The following is a 19,899-nucleotide window of genomic DNA, read 5'->3' as shown; positions in this document are numbered from 1 at the left end:
AGCAGGACATATGGCCAATTAAGACCAGGATGTGAAACGGCACAGAGAGAGTGTAGGTGACTGAAAATCACACTTCATACAATCAATGTAATTCACTGGCAAAGTCATTATTAACACGTGTTTCAAAGAAATCCATACTGGAAAATTGTCTTTTTCTTCTCGGTCCAGTTTGCCTCGATACTTCAGTTTGTTCATTTTTCTGTTGTCTATCTGTGTCTTTGCATTATGCATTCCTGCTGTTTGTCTGTCTTTCTTTCTGGGTGACTTATGTCTTTAGAGACGGCCCCTCTTCTGTAGTTTTTGCCCCCTTTTTTAAAATCCTAGGTAAAATTTTTGAAGATCCCATTTTACATTTATTTTCACCTTTGATGTTGTCAGGCTGAGAAACATAAAGAGTGGCTTTGCTTTATTTGCAGCTCAAAAAACTCTTAACTTATCTCATACTGGCGTCAGAAAAAAATGTTTTATCAACTTCTGCCTGGAGCGGTTTGTTTGAGCTGCTTTATAATATAAACTCCTCCCACTATCTCTAAGGCTGAGCCCGCCCACTCTCTGGAGGAAAGTCACTGCGGCTGCTTGCACCCATAGTTCATGAGCAAAGGTGAGGTTTGGAACGAATATTGACCAGTAAATCGAGAGCTTTGTCTTCAGGCCCCGCCCTCAGTCTTCACCACAGCGGTTCAGTATAACACCTTTATAACTGCATACGCCAATCCTCGTGTCAATCTCACAGTCCATCTTACCCTCACATGTGACCATTACACCGAGATACTTAAACTCCTTCAAGGACTCACTCCCCACCCGGAGCAGGCAGTTAACTGTTTTCCTGCTGAGAACCATGATGGCCTTGGATTCTGTTACTATCTTGTTGTCCTGTGAGAAGGCACTCTTAGCAGAATGTGTCTGTGGTTGTCATACTTACAACAGATGCTGTGTCCTATCAAATGCCACTTTAGATTTTTCTTGAAATGTCAAAAACACCAATTATATATCTGTAACTATGACGACCCCCAGACGCTTTCCGCTGTAAGTCACCAGTTAACACGGTCACACTTTAAACCATAACACCCCTTGATGTTAACTTCAGTTAATTATTATTATTAATGTAATTAGCTGCTTAACTGTGCCCACTCCTGTGCATAATCATATTTTGAGGCTTACAGCGACCACTGACTCCATGTTGTCATGTATTGTATTTGCTGTGACATTTCCCTGAGTGTTGGTTTGATTCGGTACATCCTGTTTCTGTTGTAGTGATACATTTATTTAATGCAGAGAGAAGAAAATTAAAACAATCAAAATAGTTCTTCAGTTCTTCGGTTATTCTCCTGTATCTGTTTGAAAAAGCAGAGTCCTTTTGTTCATCTTATCACATTGAGATAATTGTTTTGTCTAAAACACACACACACACACACACGCGCGCGCACACACTTCGCACCATATTCATGTGCGCTGTTGGATTAAATTTCTATTAGCGCTCCTCGATTGAGTTTGAAGATTGTTGATTAGCCAGTAATGGCCTTTGTTACTGCGCTAATGAATAGCTTGATTACTATTCTACTTAGCTACACATCAGGAGGCGCCCCATGTGTGTGCATATGCCTGTGCTTCTGTGTGTGTGTGTGTGTGTGTGTGTGTGTGTGTGTGTGTGTGTGTGTGCGTGTGTGTGTTTATGGGCGTGTGTGTGTAGCATATACTCTGATAAACACACGGGCAGTTATAGCCAGTTTTCTGCGCTTGTGTCAAAAAGCTGATGGCAGCAGAAGAGAAAGATGGATGGTCTCATCTGCCAACATTCGTCTGTCTGTCTCTCTCTCTCTCTCTCTCTCTCTCTCTCTCTCTCTCTCTCTCTCTCTCTTCTTCATTCTGTCTGTGTCTCTCAATATATTCTCAATGTGCTTCAACCTCTCAGACTGTCTTTTTTTGGTTTGTTTAGTGGGTGGTCCTTCATTCGTTCCTTCCTCCTTTCTTTCCTCTTTAAAGTCCTTCCTCTCTCTCTTCCTCCTGCTCTCACTCCTGTTTTATATTATTATTTTCTGCTGACTGGACGGACCTAGATCCTGAGAATTAGGTTGGCATGTTGCAGAAACCAACACTCAGTGATTGTATGATGAAACACAAAGACCTGTGTGTGTGTGTGTGTGTGTGTGTGTGTGTGTGTGTGTGTGTGTGTGTGTGTGTGCACGTGCACGTGTGAGTGTTTGATAATGGAAACAAGCACGCCAATTATGGTGATGGCTCTCCAGATGCCAGACATTGCCAACAATAATGAGGGTGGCACATCTGGCAGAGCTGTAGACGTGTGCGGGGGGGGGGGAATAGGCGGGAGTGATGATTAGGATGGTTTAGCTAGAATTTGAGTTCACGGGGGAGCTGACACGTGCACATCTCCATAATGTCTTAATGAATGCGCCGAGCTGAGAGTCACACAAGTCAAGAGGCAGATTTGAATTGGAAATGAAAGAAAGTAAATGTCACACAAGTTCATATGAGGGAGCTTGAATGTTAGTGTGAAGTCACAAAGAAGTTTCATTTACGATGTGATGTCAATCTCAGGGCTCGGTTTGTCTGACCTTTCCTCCACTGGTGCCAACATCTATAACTCTGAAACTAAAACCCTCACTGTCTTCACATCAGTCCAAGATGAATGTTTCTAAAGTTCAACCTGAGCAAGTCAGTATATTCATTAAGATGACTTGTCTTCATGAAAATCAGTCAAATGGAAACATTAATCATTAAATTATACACTTCTACTTTTTTAAATGTTACACACTTGATTAATAAGTGACGAGTGGAGAGAACAGAGAAGGGTCCCAGAGTAGGGCTGCTGTACACAGGGAGCAGGCCAGAGATGTTGGGGGTTTGGGGCCTTGCTCAAGGGCACCTCTCCAGCTACCAGACCAACTTCCATATTTTGGTCAACGCCAGAGCTTGAACCGGCGACGCTCTGGTCCCCAACCCACACAGACTGAGCTACTAGCATTTCTTCAAAACCCAATCATGGTGGACCAGACCACCATGATTTTCATTATGTAATTTCAGCAGAAAATAAGGCAGGACTTACTGTATATTGTTGGTTATCTTTAGCCAATCAAAGAACTCGGTTTACATAGCAGTGTTACTAAACCGTCAGCTTACTCTTGCATGTTTACCTTCTTAAAGTTAAACAAAAATCTTCATCCACACAGCATTGACTGTGCATAAACCCACAGCATTTCCAACTCTTGGAAAAAATGTTGCAGCGAGACAAAATAAAGCCAGTAATGATATTTCTTAAACGGCATGTTGGGCAAATAGAATTAGAAGCAGGCTACGTGAAGGTAATCTCGGGGAAACAGGGATCTCTGTGAGAATATTAAACTGAGGCAGAGACAGCCTGGCATGATCCTCAGAAGCAGTGTCTTTTATTTATAGCTTTATGAATCATTGTTTCAGGACATCTTGCCTTCTTCCAGATAATTCCTCCTGAAGATGATTCAGCCAGACGTTTGCCAAAATTGAACACTATAAATGGAGTTAGAGGTATGACTGTGCGGCTTTTCAGTGTTTTCGTGAAAAGAACAAAATCGACAAATTTACTGCAAAATGATTTTTTTTCCCCAACGTGTGTGAGAAACTCTGTGTTTTGTCTGTTTCTCTCTCTCTCTCTCTCTCTCTCTCTCTCTCTCTTTCTCTCTCTCTCTCTCTTTCTCCATCTTTACGATCTCTGCTTTTCAAAGTGACAAAAAAGCGTGCTGGCGCGGGTGGTGTGGTGGAGGTGTGGGATTATTAAAACATGGACGAACACTCTGTCCCCTCCCACACGGAGGAAGACTAATCACTACAGGAGCTCTTTAACCCACTCATCTGTGCTCTTATTGGGATCCAGATAATATAGCTAATCAAGGGGATAATCCTCAGTGACGAGCGTATTAACACTTCAGTGATTCATTGGCTCGCTTACACACACGCACACACGGACACACACATGAACAAACAAATGGAGGCACACACGTCCAGCTTATTTCCGCTGCCTGTCTTGATGTCAGATTTCTGTTATAACTGGCTTTTTTTTTGTCTGTATTTCATTATATTAACATTGTGTGTTGGTGTTTGTGCCTTCTCCCACTTTGAAAAATTAATGTTGTGATCCAGTGCAGATTCTATCCTCAGACCGTGTATCTCTGCACCCTTATCAACTCCCATATGAGGCCCTTTGTAGCGGCTCTACAAAGCATGTCATATTTTAGCATTTGTCACAGATATTCTTTCGCTCTTTCTTTATCTCACGCCTTGCTCTGTGCTCTGCCATTTGTTTTGCCTTTGCAAGACTTGCACTGTGCTTTTTCTTTGTGACTCTGTGTGACTGTGATGTCGCTGTGCTCTGCGGCAGATGTGCCGCGAAGCTTTTGCGATTCAAAACACTTTGTGTTCCTTTTAGAGTGCAACAAAAGGCTGAATATATATCTCTATATATCTCGGCCTACTTTAATCTTTCACGGCATGCGATCGAGCCTTTGTTGCGCTGCCAGAAAAAAAAGATGCATATCTTTATAGATTGTGCAATACATTACACTTACTGCAGGCTTGATGCTGCAGGTTATAAGATGGGACATTTGTCCTTAAGATGAAGGCAAGAAAACATACGGATGCATTTGCATATTTGAAACATCACTCCTCGCAGGCTCCTGCAGTGTTCAGGCACTACGAGCAAGTTCATGATTAAAGAAGAGAGGGAATCCGACCGTCTTCTCTCACACTCGGAGACACGCGGTTTACCTAAAGCCAAAATACAATCTCAGTCACAGGGTCAAGCAGAAACAACACACGAACACACGTCTGTGAGATCGATCAAACAGAGCCTTTATATCTTTAAAAAGAAAGCTGTTTGATTCTTTGTCGAAAGAGAAAGAAGGAATGGACTCTTCTTGAGCCTTTTCAAAAAAAACCTTTCATGGCTGAATCAAAGGACGAACGTATTACTGATGCTGCTGTGTCAAAGGTGTGATCACACACTGTCTGTGGGTGTCCACAGTCATGTATAATACCATTATTTCATATATATAGACCTTGGCAATAAACCAGAGGCAGGTGGTGTTGTTCTCCGTCTGTGTGTTTGTGTGTTTGTGTCTAGTGATGTGTAGATAAAAGAGGGAGACAGGTGATGTGGGGGCGAGAGTTAAAATAATAAATACACATTCTCCCCTGGGGTTGGTTTGATCCAATCAGCCTCTCTGTGCTAGTATTTCACACACACACACACACACACACACACACACACCTACACACACACACACTCTGCCTCTAACACCAGCTGTGGCTAATGATGCGGTGGCAGTGGCGGTGTTGCCACCACATGTGGTCTCTTTGTCTGAGGCCGGCGGAGCACACGTCACTCTTACATGCTTAAACCCTCAGACATCATCACAGACCGCGGCTATTTCCAGAGCATTATGCTTATGAGAGCTAATTACCTCTGTAGGAAAGGTGATTGTATTTGCCTTTTATGCAGCAATCCCTCGGCTCAATAGAAAAGTCAAACTCCGAGCCGCAAGTTGATTAGCTTAAAAACACATTTCACTAATCCCTACAAAGTCAGTCACAACAACAGGAGCTCAAACACCTGAGTTGCTTGTTTGGTTCCTTTGGTGACAGCTTTTTAGATTAAATACTGTGACAGTCATGTGCTGTTGATGCTGGTGATAACTTCCATTGCTGGATGCCGCAGCAGTCAAAATGACCTTTGGTTTGATTCTTAACAGCCATGCAGTTATTCCGAATGTCATAGTCATCGTAAATATGAGGATCAAACAGCACATCAGATTTTTTTGCGAAAAAAAAATTAGGACAATGTTTCAACGTTTAAAATGAATTCTTTCATTCAGCACGATCTAAAAGATCGGCTATCACTAAAAGTCTCTATACGAGCCACTGACACTCGCTGTTCTCACGCAGCACAGTTTGTTAGCTGTTATTATAAAGTGGAGATAACGATTCATTGATAATATTCACATCCGTGAATGAAACGTTGAGCTTTGACTTGTGTCACGCCGGAGAAAACGTTCTTTTTTTGGCTCTCTGTGAGCTGTCTATTGACGATCCTCTGCGTGTTGAGCTGCTCCTTGATTCAAAGCGCCGCACTTGAGTTTGTAAACCTTCAATACAGGAGCACTAGATGTCACAACGTTCTCAAGGAAAAGTGAAATTCACAGAGCAAAGAATGAAATACTTCACTGAGGCAGTGTCGACATCACGCACAATGTAACACGCGGTGCAGGTCTCTCAAAGGTGTCTCTAGAGGGCGCTCCAGAAAAGCTAGCTCGGTTCATAGTTCTTCGAAATGTGCGACCAACATGGTTCGAGCTCCGATCACTCAGAGAGAACATGTACTGGCATAAAACAGAGTCAGACATGAGAGCAAGTGGTTATGTAATAGAGGCTCTGGACTGAACACCTCTCTATGCCAAGTCTCATTGAGTGTAATGATATTCCAAATAACAGGAAGTGTAGCTTTTCATCACTCTTACCTAAAAATCTGTGGCACGTCTCATCCCAGAAATGTAACAAAAGGACCTTTTTATGATTCCTTTTAGTTGAGGGATTATCAGCTTTCAGATGAAGTTCTCCCACAGGTCACCTGTCTGTTGCTAACTGCTCATAATAGTTCTGTATTTCCAGGTTAATCACACTTAACATATAATATCTGACTTTCAGAGTAGATGTTCATCAGATCCTGCACCATAGCGACAGTATGCATAGCAACAGTATCTAAGAGCAATGTTCTTCTTCTTCTTCTGCATGTTCTTCCATTGTCCCTGAGTGCCCCCCATGCATCCTTCAGTGTCTGGACCGAGTGCAGCTGTTAGCCGGAGTGATCTCCATTCAGATATTCAGCAAAGAGTTGATTCAGACCATTTGTCTTTGAAGTATTTTAGACCAAAACTAGACTTTGGAAACTCTTTTGGTACTCTGTGATTGTACTCTCACGACAAAACTTCTCCATTATGCTGTTACAAACATCGTCCCTGAGTGGGTGGGGTCGTCTCTCATAGGCTAACGATTGGACAGGGAGGGGTTCAACTTGAATGAGTTCTGTTAGAGTCTCAGAGCGACACATAGATTAAGTGAAGGAATTGTGAACACAGAGCTAAAAACAACACACACCCAGAGGGAGTTTGACTTCACTCTATTTAGAGAATCACTACTATACAACAAATGTAGTTTGGACATTTAATTTCTGCTATAGTCGTGTTTAAAATGTCACTAATTTAACTTTAACATAAGAGCCTTTTATTTGCATTCAGACAGGGGGGATACCAGGGGTGGCCTGGGACACTCGGGTACCCTGATTGGCCTCCCTCTTGGGTCACCCCAAAATCCTTGTTAAATGCCGAGCTGTGTATTGCAGGCTGCTAACAGTTGTCTTTGCATTTCAGTGTGCTACATTTCCTTCTTAACTCCGGACATTCATCTTCTTAATCTTCCCTTGAAGAACAATGCAAAGAGGATTACATGTGTTACATGTCATGTTACATTTTAGAGTTAAAAATTAACTCAAGAGTTACACATCTTAAAGATTCTTTAAAAGTTACGGGTTGAAGTACAGTAGTGTTTGTGTGCACACAAAGTTCATGCCACACATAAGTTAAGATAAGGCAATGCCCCAGTTGGGCCACCCAGGTCTGGATAAAAATGTCTGTATCTGCCTCCGCATCCAAAATACTCTGAAAATGTAAATGAGAGCCTCTTTTGTGTATCAGGGATACATGTTTACGTGATCTTACTGTTGACCTTAGATCTCAGAGAACAGAGTGCAACAAAAACTGTTTTATTTGTATCCAAGAAAATACTTTCTGTGTCTTTAAATCTGCACCACAGAACAGCTTATTTAACATCCCGACCATGAATAAATATAAATCCATAAAGCACACATGGCTAGTGCTTTGATTTATTCTAAAGCGCCTACACTATTTTCTGTTACAATACAAGGATAAGCTTGTCTGGCCATATTATATATAAGTGTTTTGTTTGTTTGTTGTTGCTGTTTCCTCCAGTATAACCTTTACTTTGTAATAGAAACTGAAAGGTCACACAGCGTCTCACTTCAGTTTAAGGATTCAGAGCTACAGTGCGCCCATGGCCAAAGAGCACTACCAAATCTCTAAAGATCAGAGAGAGAAGCAGGTGGAATAACAAAGAGAGAGAGCTGACAGCCTGCCCAGCTGGAGCAGCGCTGAACGCTGAAGAATCACACAGAAATTTTCTCTTTTCTGCATATGAGATTTCCATTTCCTTAATGCGAGGGGTGGAGGAAATTAAACAACATGAATTAAACAACGCGCCTCGGACATTTATGTGCCTGCCATAAAGCCTGGACAGTTTGAATTTATGAGGGTTTGGACCAGTAAATACAGCACTCAGGAAATGCGATTAGGCTCATAAATGGGATACTTTCCCGCCGTCCCATTCTTCACCAAAAATACCCCGCAAAAGCACATGTTGGGACATTTTCCTCCTTTACTATGCTGCCACCATCGGGCGCCAAATTGTGAAGGGTCCGTTGTGGATGACATGTGTGACTGGAAACATTAAAAAAGTTTGGTTATTGCTCCGATTCTCTTTTATTCTAATATCATACTTCTCAAATTCAAGCGTAAATCTCCATGAGTCATGAATCATTTTTTTGTCGATTGACAGAGCCGTCACACTTCTTTTTGTTATATATTTATATGGATTTCAACTTTGACTCAGAACAACTGGTAAAACAAGGTTACACATTATCCTATATAAGACCTTTTCTTTCATTTCTTTATTTCATCATCTGAGAAAGTCAGAAATAATAACATTATCCCAACATCTAAACTTGATTCAGTGTGTTTTCTGTCTTTATAAACTCTCAGATGCACTATTTAAAACTACATTTTATATCTTCCTCCCCGGCCCGATCAGTTGCTCTCAGGGCGCCTCCACTGTGAAAACAAGATTGTGGTGTGATCTATTGATTTTGCTCAGTTTACAAGATCGAACAAATGTGAAAAAGCAAAGATTTTAAGAAGATAAAAATATTTTTTTTTACATTTCTCTCAGCATGCTGGCAGCTATTTGAAAAAATCTTTCCACTACACAAATGTCACCGTTATCTTTAGACAAACCCTTATATTGACAGGATTTCTCTTCTCTGTGTCTCCCAGGTGGAGTGGTTGAAGAATGAGGAGATAATCGACCCGGCGGAGGACAGAAACTTCTACATCACCATCGACCACAACCTGATCATCAAACAGGCACGTCTGTCCGACACCGCCAACTACACGTGTGTGGCTAAGAACATCGTGGCTAAAAGACGCAGCACCACAGCCACCGTTATAGTCTATGGTAAGTGAATGCTCTCATTGGATTGATGGTTAAGACTCCTCAATTAAAGACAAATAACCAGCAGAGCTGAGCTGCAAGACTTTAGGCAAATTTTTGGATCTGTTATTTACAGCTATCAGCGTTCCCATAGGCTAGGAGCTAAACTCCCATACGGTAGCTAGCAGTATTTTCAAACTCCACCCGGTGAAAATAGACGTCACTGGAAATAAGCTTTGCATTGTTTTAGAAATAGTGGAAAGGGCGACAGTTTAAAACCTTCTAGCCCCAACTAAAAAAACAAAAACAAACACTATTGCGACTTATATTCCAGATTTTACCAACATAGTACCTTATAAAAGCTAGCAGCCGAAGGCTAGCCCCCATCTGCCACATGAAATGATCTCTTCAACCAAGCTGGTACTTTCTCTTCTCGATCTGCCACCTCGCCTTTGACCTCAACCAATTAAAACTCACCAATCACGCCTTCAGTTTTAAATTAGAACATGTGCGCTTTCCAAATGTCTCAACGTTCAGCCAATTTTCCTCCTCCACCGAATGAATTATGCAGCATATGGCGTGATAGCAGCTATGAAAAACAGCAAACTTTGAATAGCTCCCTTCTAAATGGTTTTGTTCTTCCACACAATGCTCTTCTCTTGCTTTTTTTTTTGTTCTAAAACTGAGAAGAGAGAGAAGGAGAAAAAACTTGTTTCTTTTTTTTTTTCTTTTTTTTTTCCCATTTTACCAAATGTCAGCCTGACACGAGAGGTCGGGAAACATTTTGAGGAAAAACAATGTAAAGCACTACGCTCTCTCACGCACACACAGTGTTTCTCTCAAACGTAACACTGAGTCTATTCACTAGGAGGAGTGTTTCAATCAAAAATAACAGTGCGTGTGTGCGTGTGTGATACAGACAGCAAGAGATGGAGTGGTTTGACACTGATGTATCCTTACAGAAATAGATTGTTCAATCTGTGGTTCAATCTTCTGGGCTCCACAAGGGCCCAGCTGACACTGTTGACAAGGTGAAATGGTAGCGGGGAGAAAAAAAACAGAAGGGGGAAAAAATGGAGCAGATATAGATAGAAGAGACAAGTGAGGAGAAGAGAGTGGGAGGGAAAAAGGTGTGTGAAGAAGAGATGACAAAGGTGACTGTACCTGATTTTAGCAGACTGGGCGTCTGGAAAAGGAGTGGGCACTGTCCACTGAGACATGAAGGTCCAGATACAGCAGAGGAGCTGTATGCATCTCTCTGGATGTCTGCTTTCTGGGTGTCCTTGTGACTCATTCTGACTTTAGACCAGATTTTTCTTTCACTGACTGTCTTTCAACCGCTCTTATCCTTGCCTGCACCCCGCTGCCATGTTTGTCTTGCAAAACAACAACGATAATACAAAGTAATGAAGCAAAAGAAAGGGGAAATGTGGCTGGGTCAGGGAAAATCTTCCAACAGTGATAACAGCTGGACTGACAAACATAAGGATGAAAGTGGAAAAAGCTACACAAAGGGACAAAAGAAAGAGAAAGAATCCTATAGTGACTGAAAACATGGAGGCTTATAGTGAGGATTCATTAAACTCAGACTCTCCATTGTAGTGGTATTGTTTCTCTTTGCTCTCTCCAACACGACTCCAGGGTTAAGTCATTTGCAAACAGCATGACATGATGTGAACACAGTGGGAAAAATTGAGCTTCAGTAGCAGCGGGGTATTCGAAGAGTTGCAACATGTTGATGTGGTGGTGTGTGAGTGTTTCTCCATGCACTCCCTGCGCCCTCTCTGTTTGCATGCTCGTGTGGAGGGTCGGCCACATGGAGTGCCGTCCAAAACTTTCGAGTGTGGAGGGAAGAGTGGGTTGTTAAACCCTCCAACAGCAAGTCTGCCCCGATGCTAACGGATGCTGGCCTTACACCAAACTACCTCTCAAGCAGTTTTAAAATAAATCACCAAACATTTTCAACAGTCAACATAAACATCATGAGAGATTTACTGGTGTGATTTTGGATCAAGTCTGCACCAAACACCAAAGTCTGCCCCAAACACGTTTAATATTGTTGCAGTCTTGTCTCGTAAAGTGACAACCAACAGGAGCGTTTTCACCAGCACTAAACAGGAAGCTGCAAACTATTGAACAGAGCTTGGGAGGTGAAGAAATGTGCAGTTTCGAGGGCCATAATTTCCCAGCTTGGGATCAATAAAGTACATTTATCTATCTATTTCTCAAACCACTCCCTACCCACTCTGCCTCCACACTCCCATTCTACGTCCTCGTGTGGAGGGTCCATCACATCGAGTGCCCCTGGAGTGTGGAGTGACAGTATTAAACCCTCCGAGAGTCTCAAAAACAGACTTATTGAGCAGTTCTGACACCTTAAAGTTCGGTGTTATGACCCCCACAAAGTTTTACGCCAAATAAGATTCTGAAAGAAAGTAGTGCCATACAGAATATAAAAATGAAAGAGTTTATATTCAAGATCAGTACAAGAGTGTTTCTTTTATTGTGAAGTGTTTCTCAAAGCTCTGCCCAACGTGTTAAAGCCTGTACAATATTTCATCCCGTCCCTTCTTGTTCACTTTCTTTTTCTCTTCTTAGCTTCAGCCATTGTATCAAACAGTTCACAAACGGGCTAATGAGCTAGCCGCTTCATAGCACAAACGCTGGGGAGTGAACTGGTGGCGTAAAGCGGTACGTACTTCTCGTGAAGGGCTGTGGTCAAAAGTTAGACAGTTTGGCTTTCAGGTGAATCGTTTACATAAGAGAGAGAGAGAGAGAGAGAGAGAGAGAGAGAGAGAGACCATTCTCCCTTTTGAAGAGACTGCGCTATTAGATGGACTTTTAAACTACTATTTTAAGGTTTGAAAGCTACATACTGGTGCTCTAAGGGACGAGCAAAAACATCATGTTGAAATTACAAGATGTTTAAAAAAGTAATACCACTACATTTACAGGGAGTTCTCTCTCATTGTGGAGAGATTTTTATGAGCTACTCAAGGGTCCTTGATTCAGCTGTGTGTGTGTGTGTGTGTGTGTGTGTGTGTATGTGTTTGTGTGTGTGTGTTGGGGGGGGGGGGTGCAGGAAAATCCAGCTGTTCCCACTCGACTTCCAAATAATCACAGCCTCCTGGCAAAACACACCGACTCCATCAAGACAAGTAGTTCAATTAAATCAGACAGGACATTAAAATAACAGATATCCCCTTGAATGGTGATGTGTCAGTGATAGGAAAAGATTTGAATGCTCTTTGGGCCACATCATTGCTTTAAATGTGCCCTTTTTTCCCCATAGAAACATTACACTATGTTAAGATTGTCTATTACTTTGTCTTCTACAGCTTGTTCAATTAAACCTCGAATGTTTTATCTGTTATTCAAAGGCTGGTTGTTCTCTGCAAGCGACCTTTGTGTTCAACCACTCATTTTTAAAGCTGAGTTTAAAACACTTTGGATGTCAGATATCTACTGAATTAATTCATACAATGAACTTACTACTGCACTGTATTTCCTCAGGCATTAAGGAAACATGCTATATTAAAGTGCTGGCTTCTCTGTAAACACAACAGCCAGTCCATGTCCTCCACTTAAGTTTTAATTCCGGTTCTGAGTGGTCTGTTTTTGGTTGGACCAGAGAAGGTAGGCTGTGTTAAGGTACCGCCACAGGACTGTTTTTAAATACCTGTTGGTGTGCCAAGTACACAGGAAACCAGCAGCGGTGGAAGCGCGCAAGAGAACTGATTCTACCCGATCTAAAAAGCCTCAGCATTTTTCTAATCAACTCCACAAGCAAAAATGTAATAAGATGCTTCTGAAAAAATAGAGAGAGGTCACAAACTATGCAGACGCCTTTGAATGCGAGACACGGTAACTTGCGCACACATTGAGATGGGGACGGAGGGAGATGGCTCTTTCCAATCTTTTGAATTTGGACTGCAGTACCCATTTTAAACACTAGGTGTCAGAGTTACATATTGCTCCTTTAAGACAGAAAACATTGGGTTGGAATGGTTGAACTATTACATGTACGAGTTGTTGTTTTGATGGAGTCACTCTCTTCCCTCAGTGAACGGCGGTTGGTCAACATGGACGGAGTGGTCGGTGTGTAACAGCCGTTGTGGGCGGGGCTTCCAAAAAAGAACCCGTAGCTGCACGAATCCCGCTCCCCTCAATGGAGGACTGCCGTGTGATGGAGTGGCCATACAGAAGCTGCCTTGTACCTCACTGTGCACCGGTAAATTCAATGTTTTCAAGTTTCAGTTAATGCAGATTTATGAAGCTTTTGTTAATCTGTTTCCTACTGGCCTGCCTGGCCTCAGCTTCTGGAAGATATATACACACACACACACACACACACACACACACACACACACACACACACACACACACACACCTGAAAGAGTACTTCAGGACCCTGCTCTCATTTCCTCTTTACTTATATCTCCTTCTCTCGCTCCCTGCTCTTTAGTGGACGGTGTGTGGACAGACTGGAGTAAGTGGTCGGCCTGTGGGACAGAGTGCACCCAGTGGAGAAGGAGGGAGTGCAACAACCCCGCTCCTAAAAATGGAGGAAGAGACTGTGAGGGGCTGGTGCTCCAGTCTCAGAACTGTACGGACGGACTCTGTATGCAAAGTAAGTGGAGACATTTTCTCTCTTCAGTATGCACTGGATTGCATCAATACCTTACTGACTCAGATTATAACTGACCCCAGACCTGGCAGGGCTTTTGGGTGGTAGTGCAGGATGGATATAAGTGAATGTAAGTGTAATGTGGCAATTGAATGGATTTCTGTAAATCCTGAGAAATCTGACGAGATTCAGTAAAAGTAAGGTAAATATTTGAAAGTGCTGATGAAGTGCAAAAGGTATCAAGTAGGGCTGAGAGACTTACCAAGCTTTAAAGCTATATCATTGATTGTTTTTCTTATGATACAGAATAGACAATATTGTTTCTCAATACATTTTATGTTGCATTACATCATCCTTATATGTGTCTTCTGTAGACTAAGCAGTTCACTTACTTGTAGTTTGCATTTTCCAAATGTCCAAATATCCACATTGTGGAGCCGATGAACTCTTAGTAAATGAAGCACGTTTGGTGTTTGGCTCATGTGAGTTTGAACTTACTAAGATTTGATTATTCCTTTTAAAGACAAATATTTTGATAAACATATCGATTATCCCCATTCAGCTAAACAATATCAAAATATGAGTTTTGGTCCATATCGCCCAGCCTTAGTATCAAGTGCAAGACATTTTCTAAATGTCCGGAAATAAGTGCACGGTTTGTTGAAGAAAAGAGCACACAACATTTTAAAGACTTTTTTTTAACTGCATGCAAAAATAATAAGTGTGTCCCCTCATTTTCTTCTTCCACCTTCACTTGATCAGTCTGATCATCTCGTCCTCTCTTTCTTTGGTTCCTTGCTTCCTTCTCTTAGTGCCTTTGGGTTTCAAGCCTCTCTACTCCTCTTCCTTCCATTTTTACAGCAATTTGCTCGAACATTCTCATTTTCTTTATTCTTCTGAGCTCCTAATAGTTACATTATGGGAGGGGTTCTTAATGTCATCATCATTATGCTTGCCTTTTTTTTCCACCTTCTTGCCCATTACTGCAGTCAAAAACAACTTTTTTCCCCTCTTAAAGGGAAAAGTAATGATAGATAATGATGTGGAACAATCTTCCACACTCCCTTTACAATTTAGCGATTTCTGACACCAGGAGAAAAGAAAAAAAGTGCGGTCAATTACAAAAACCTGCTGGAAAACGCTGGCTGAGTCATAACGGCACAAATATAGGAGCGGCACTTTTTCCAAGGTGGAGGCAATTATATTTGTTGACTTGTAGGAATAGCACTGGTTGCTCCCTGTGCTCGGAGTAATTGGCAGACCAGCGTCTGACATGAAAAGAGAGGGAGACAGAAAGAGGCCTGTCAGAGCGACGGGAGGAGAGAAAAGGTAAAAAAAAAAAAGAGAGAAAATGAATTCACTTATGTTTCATAACCATGCCATTCAATCCCATCAGGCCTTCTTTTTAAACAACACGGCAGATGAAGAGAGAGTTTTGGTGTGGCAGAGGTTCAGTCTGTAGGGACTTGGGTTAGGAACCAGAGGTCCGCATGTTTAAGTCCTGGTGTGGACCAACTCTGGGAACTGGTTCTCGAGTCTGGTGGGGCCCTTGGCATAAATCAATTGGAGGGCCCTGCAACCAGCGTTCATCACCAGTGGCCCTATGTTTACTCCGCTTTTTCTTCCTGTTTCGTTTTTCTCCTCTGCATGCAACAAGATTTTCTACTGTCATTGCAACATTTGCACATGTTGAGCGACTGCTTGGCTTTAAGTTTGTGAGCACTCACAGGCTCCAGTTAGAGCCCGAAATGTAATGTGATAATGTAACAAAATGCTGAGCCCAAAACTTAATAACTTTTTACATCAAACAGTGAAGTCCAAATTAAACTAATGATAAAATAATGAAAATGTATGTAACAAACAGCGAGCAGCGAGTCTGCTGCAAACAATCAGGGAGCGAAAACATGTCTCCTTCTTCAAATGCTGAATAAACATTAAAGTTATTCACAACCTCCTATTGGCTGAGACATTCCCAGCGTGATATTAATAGAGACTTTCTTGACTTGCCGTCAACATATTTATGTGAATTATTTATTGACCTTTATCTTACCCGGATGCGTCTCATGAAATCCCCTTTTCAACAGAGTCCCGGCAAAAAGTGACTAAATGTATTCAAACAAACTGTGGAGAGCTATGCCGCTGCAATGCCAACAGAGTTTGAATAACATGCATTGGTGGGCTTTAATATGATTTGTTAGATCGCTGCGTCATTCAGGATAATCACAGCATTTCATTCATTTCATTATCCTACTTTGAATGGTTATTTTTGTTGTTATTCATATTTATAGATTCATGTTTTTCAATACGTCAGGCACTAAAAGGGATGGCCAGGACACAGAACAAGGACACAGACCAGAGCACTAATAATAATGACAGAGAAGAAACAAGTTCTGCCAATCATATTAATGATTAATTAATAACATCATGTTAAATAGAAAGATTTAAAGATAGACAGCAGACACATATCTTAAAGTCCCCAAAGAAGTCCAAACCTACCAATCACTATCAGTATTTACTAGAAAGTCCGCCCCTCTCCAAAGAAGATCGTGGGTTAACTGGGGTGTAATTACTTACTTTAATGTGTAACGTTAAGTCCCTGTTACTGATGTCAGTCAGAGCTGATACAGTTCAGTTTTGTCTCGTGACCAAGGACAGCTTGGAAAGAGTCAGCAGCTCTTCCTGATGTGGATGTTTGGGAAGACTTGTTGTTCACTCCGAGCTCTGTGACGTCACAGATAAGTCGAGGTGGGTCGATGTAGCGCCACCCTGATAATGAGAAAGTCTTTTTGAATACATGCAAAGCCTTTGGAAGTGTGAAGAGTTATCCTTCCCACCTGATACTGTACAGTATATACATTCATCAACGTGAGCCTAAGCAGTCTTATTGTGCGGAGTCAAGTCGACAACAAGAGAGAACACACTCAGTCAGACTTGGATCGGGATCAGCCAGAGTCTTAGTCAGTACATAATCAGGCTGAGTTAAGACACTCTCCTGGTCAAATCAAGGTCAAATAACAGAAATCAGATCAACCTCTTGTTCAGATGTTTTATACATTTCTTCAGTGAACACAAATCAGCTTCTTTGTGCAGCCTGAGGGGAGTGGACTTAAAAAAGGTGTTTTATCACATGCAATGGATTACTATTAAATAATCCCTCACAGGGCTTTAGGCCTGCAGGCACATTATTGACAGGATTTACAGTAGAGGAGCCCTGCCCACTCCTGACGCAGTGTATTATGTGTCTGCGGTCCATCAGGAGGATTCCCTGAGGCCGCTGGCTGAGCCCGGGCCACAGAATCTGGGATAAAGCCGAGAGAGGAATAGATTTAGGCTCATTTCCCCTGATTGATTTTCTGTCGTTAAAATAACTCTGCAGACGTGGTTTTATGTGCGCACTAATGTTTCAGCTGTTTCCTGTAGCATTTACCGGAATCCATGAAATGTGTGTGTGTGTGTGTGTGTGGTTGTAAGAAGGTTTTTTTGCATGCACAGGACTTTATAGGTGTATGGTATATTTAAAAAGCTCTGAGTGATTCCTTTATGATTATACGACCTGGTTTCTGAAAGATAGATCTTTAAATGTCGGACTTTGAATTCTTTCGTAATCTCTTTAGCCGTCGCACTGAACATTATCGCTTCTTCTGCATCAGTAAAGATGCGACTGACGTCCCGGTGTAGTCTGGAATACGAAGTTTAACATAAAAGTAGCTGTTCAAGTCGCACCTACATACTGTATATCTATTAATCAGTCAATCAGACTTTATCTGTACGACACTTTTTAAAAAAAAATCCAATATGACCCCCCCAAATCATGCACAAGGATCTGATAAACTGAGGAAACACAAGAGAAAGAATTAAAACGTGACATTTAAAGGCAGAACGTGTTACTTTTCACCAACGTGAAACTGAAACAATCTTCGGTTTGGCGACACCTCCGCTCTCCTCCAGCGACGCAACTCAAAACTCTCTCCACTCACGTTCGCACGATGGACATATCAATGAGAACTCAGCACAATAAAGCACCGTTAAGCTCTATGTCCTTTGCTCGACCTGCACTCATCTGTGTCCTGCATCGTTGTGTTAGCAGTCTAATGTTAGCACACTTCGCTTAGCTCGTGGCCTTATATTGCACATACATTGACACTGAATGACTGAGATCTAAAGACACTCACATGACATCCAAATAAGCAGTGAGTTAGTTCTTTTTCTTCACTCCAGTCCTTGATGAAAACAGCTTTGTACACGAGGCCGTCGTGTCCATGTAAACACAGCTCTGACAACAACACAGCTGGAGGGACTCGGCCTTCTCACTAATCGTAGACAGTCAGGACTCAGAGAGACACAGAGACTTGATGTCTTTATTTCACATTTTGATGACTAAAATGCTACGCATTCTTCGTATAAAAGATGATGAAAATAAAGGGGAAAAAATACATTACTGAAACCCTTAAAGACAAGTCATAAACACAAATTACACTCACATGATAAAACATGAAGAGGAAACCCAAAAGAATTTTGAAACCTTTTAGAATTAGTGAAAAGGACTGAAATACCAATTTAACTTGCTGAATTCTTTAAGGGTTTTTTTTCTGGATATGTAAAAACAAGGTATTCAGACTCCATATCATGAAACAACAAGAAGTTAAATGCTGTTTTGTTAACACAATAACTTTCATGGTTCCAGGGCTGTGAATGAGCTGATAACACTGTCATTGTAACCGCAGAGTTCATGTATTTAGATAGCGCTTTTTAATTGACTTAATGCTCTAAAAGCACTTCACACAACTCTCTCTCGCTCGCTCCACCAACACCAGCCGCCTCTCTCTTCATCTCCTCCGCCGTCTCTCTATGCCCTTTTTTTCTAAAGTTGTCCTGTTAAATCCTGAGAGGTAGAAATCCATTTGACCTCACTCCTGGCCCTGCGAGGAGTGCCTCCTCGCTTTTATGTTTACGTGTTTATCTGAGAGTAATATCAGTGTGAGTCTGTATGCCTGTGTGTGTGTGTTTGTGTATGTGTGTGTGTGTGCGTGTGTGTGCGTGTGTGTGTGTGTGTGTGCGTGTGCGTGTGTGTGTGTGTGTGTGTGTGCGTGTGCGTGTGTGTGTGTGTGTGTGTGTGACCGTAGTTGCAGGTTTTTCTAAGAGTTGTTTTTGTTGTTTCATATCTTTGGGCCTGTTGACATTTTTCTGACACATCGATCAGAATTCTTGGAACCGATTGAGTCAGATTTTCACTGTGTCATCCTTGAGTGCCTGACATTTCACTCTCTACCTACTGAGAGTTTGTGTGTGTGTGTGTGTGTGTGCTACATAACACTACCTCCATAGCAAACACAATCTTCCGTGCGGTCTCTAAAACTCCAGTATAATCACTGGAGATACTGGCTGTTATGTAACGTCAGTGTTTGGATGTATTATGAAACAATTAGCATATACAGAACTGCACAGACTCTCCCCACTGAAAGCTCTGTTGTCCCTCTCCTGGGAGCTCTTATCACTTCACTGTATCCTATTACTGCACTGCTCTCCTCAAAACTTCAAATCATCACCATCACATCCTACTTTAAAGGGAAAAGTTCATTATTTTTTGGAGTGGGGTCGTTAGATGCACTTGTTAATGCTAAGTATAAAAAGCCACAGGAGACGTTGGTCAGCCTGGCCCCCTTTAAGGAGAGACTGGTCGGCGTGTCTGCATGAAAACTCAGGCTGTACTGCTATGCTGGTCGGATGCTCTACATAATTCATCTCATTATAAGGAAAACCATCATCAGGTTTAATGTCGCTTCCCGGCCTGCACTCCTGCTGTTCTCTCCTCAAAGAATGCCAAACTATCCCTTTAAGGCCCAGTCCCATTTATTAGCCCGACGTTGAAGCAGGTTCTGACGAATAAAGGCAGCCTCTATGTCTCTCGTGTTGAAATAGTTTCAAAAATAAGGAGAGAAAGCTTA

At 41.9% G+C, this 19,899-nt stretch overlaps 1 protein-coding gene across 2 annotated transcripts in view; it reads left to right on the top strand.

Annotated features, from left to right (window-relative positions):
• The window catches only part of LOC306828405 (netrin receptor UNC5C-like), a 209,507-nt gene that overhangs the window by 143,010 nt on the left and 46,598 nt on the right, over positions 1-19,899 (top strand). For both annotated transcript variants that reach the window (XM_079350869.1, XM_079350868.1), the window contains exons 5-7: positions 9,171-9,351; positions 13,391-13,558; positions 13,793-13,957. In XM_079350869.1, the coding sequence (XP_079206995.1) occupies positions 9,171-9,351; positions 13,391-13,558; positions 13,793-13,957 (514 nt within the window). The remainder of the gene's footprint in view (positions 1-9,170; positions 9,352-13,390; positions 13,559-13,792; positions 13,958-19,899) is intronic.

This window comes from Symphodus melops (genome assembly GCF_947650265.1).
Source record: "Symphodus melops genome assembly, chromosome: 1".
NCBI lineage: Eukaryota > Metazoa > Chordata > Actinopteri > Labriformes > Labridae > Symphodus > Symphodus melops.
The sequence above is the reverse complement of the archived record's forward strand: the minus strand, read 5'-3'. Positions and strand labels throughout refer to the sequence as shown.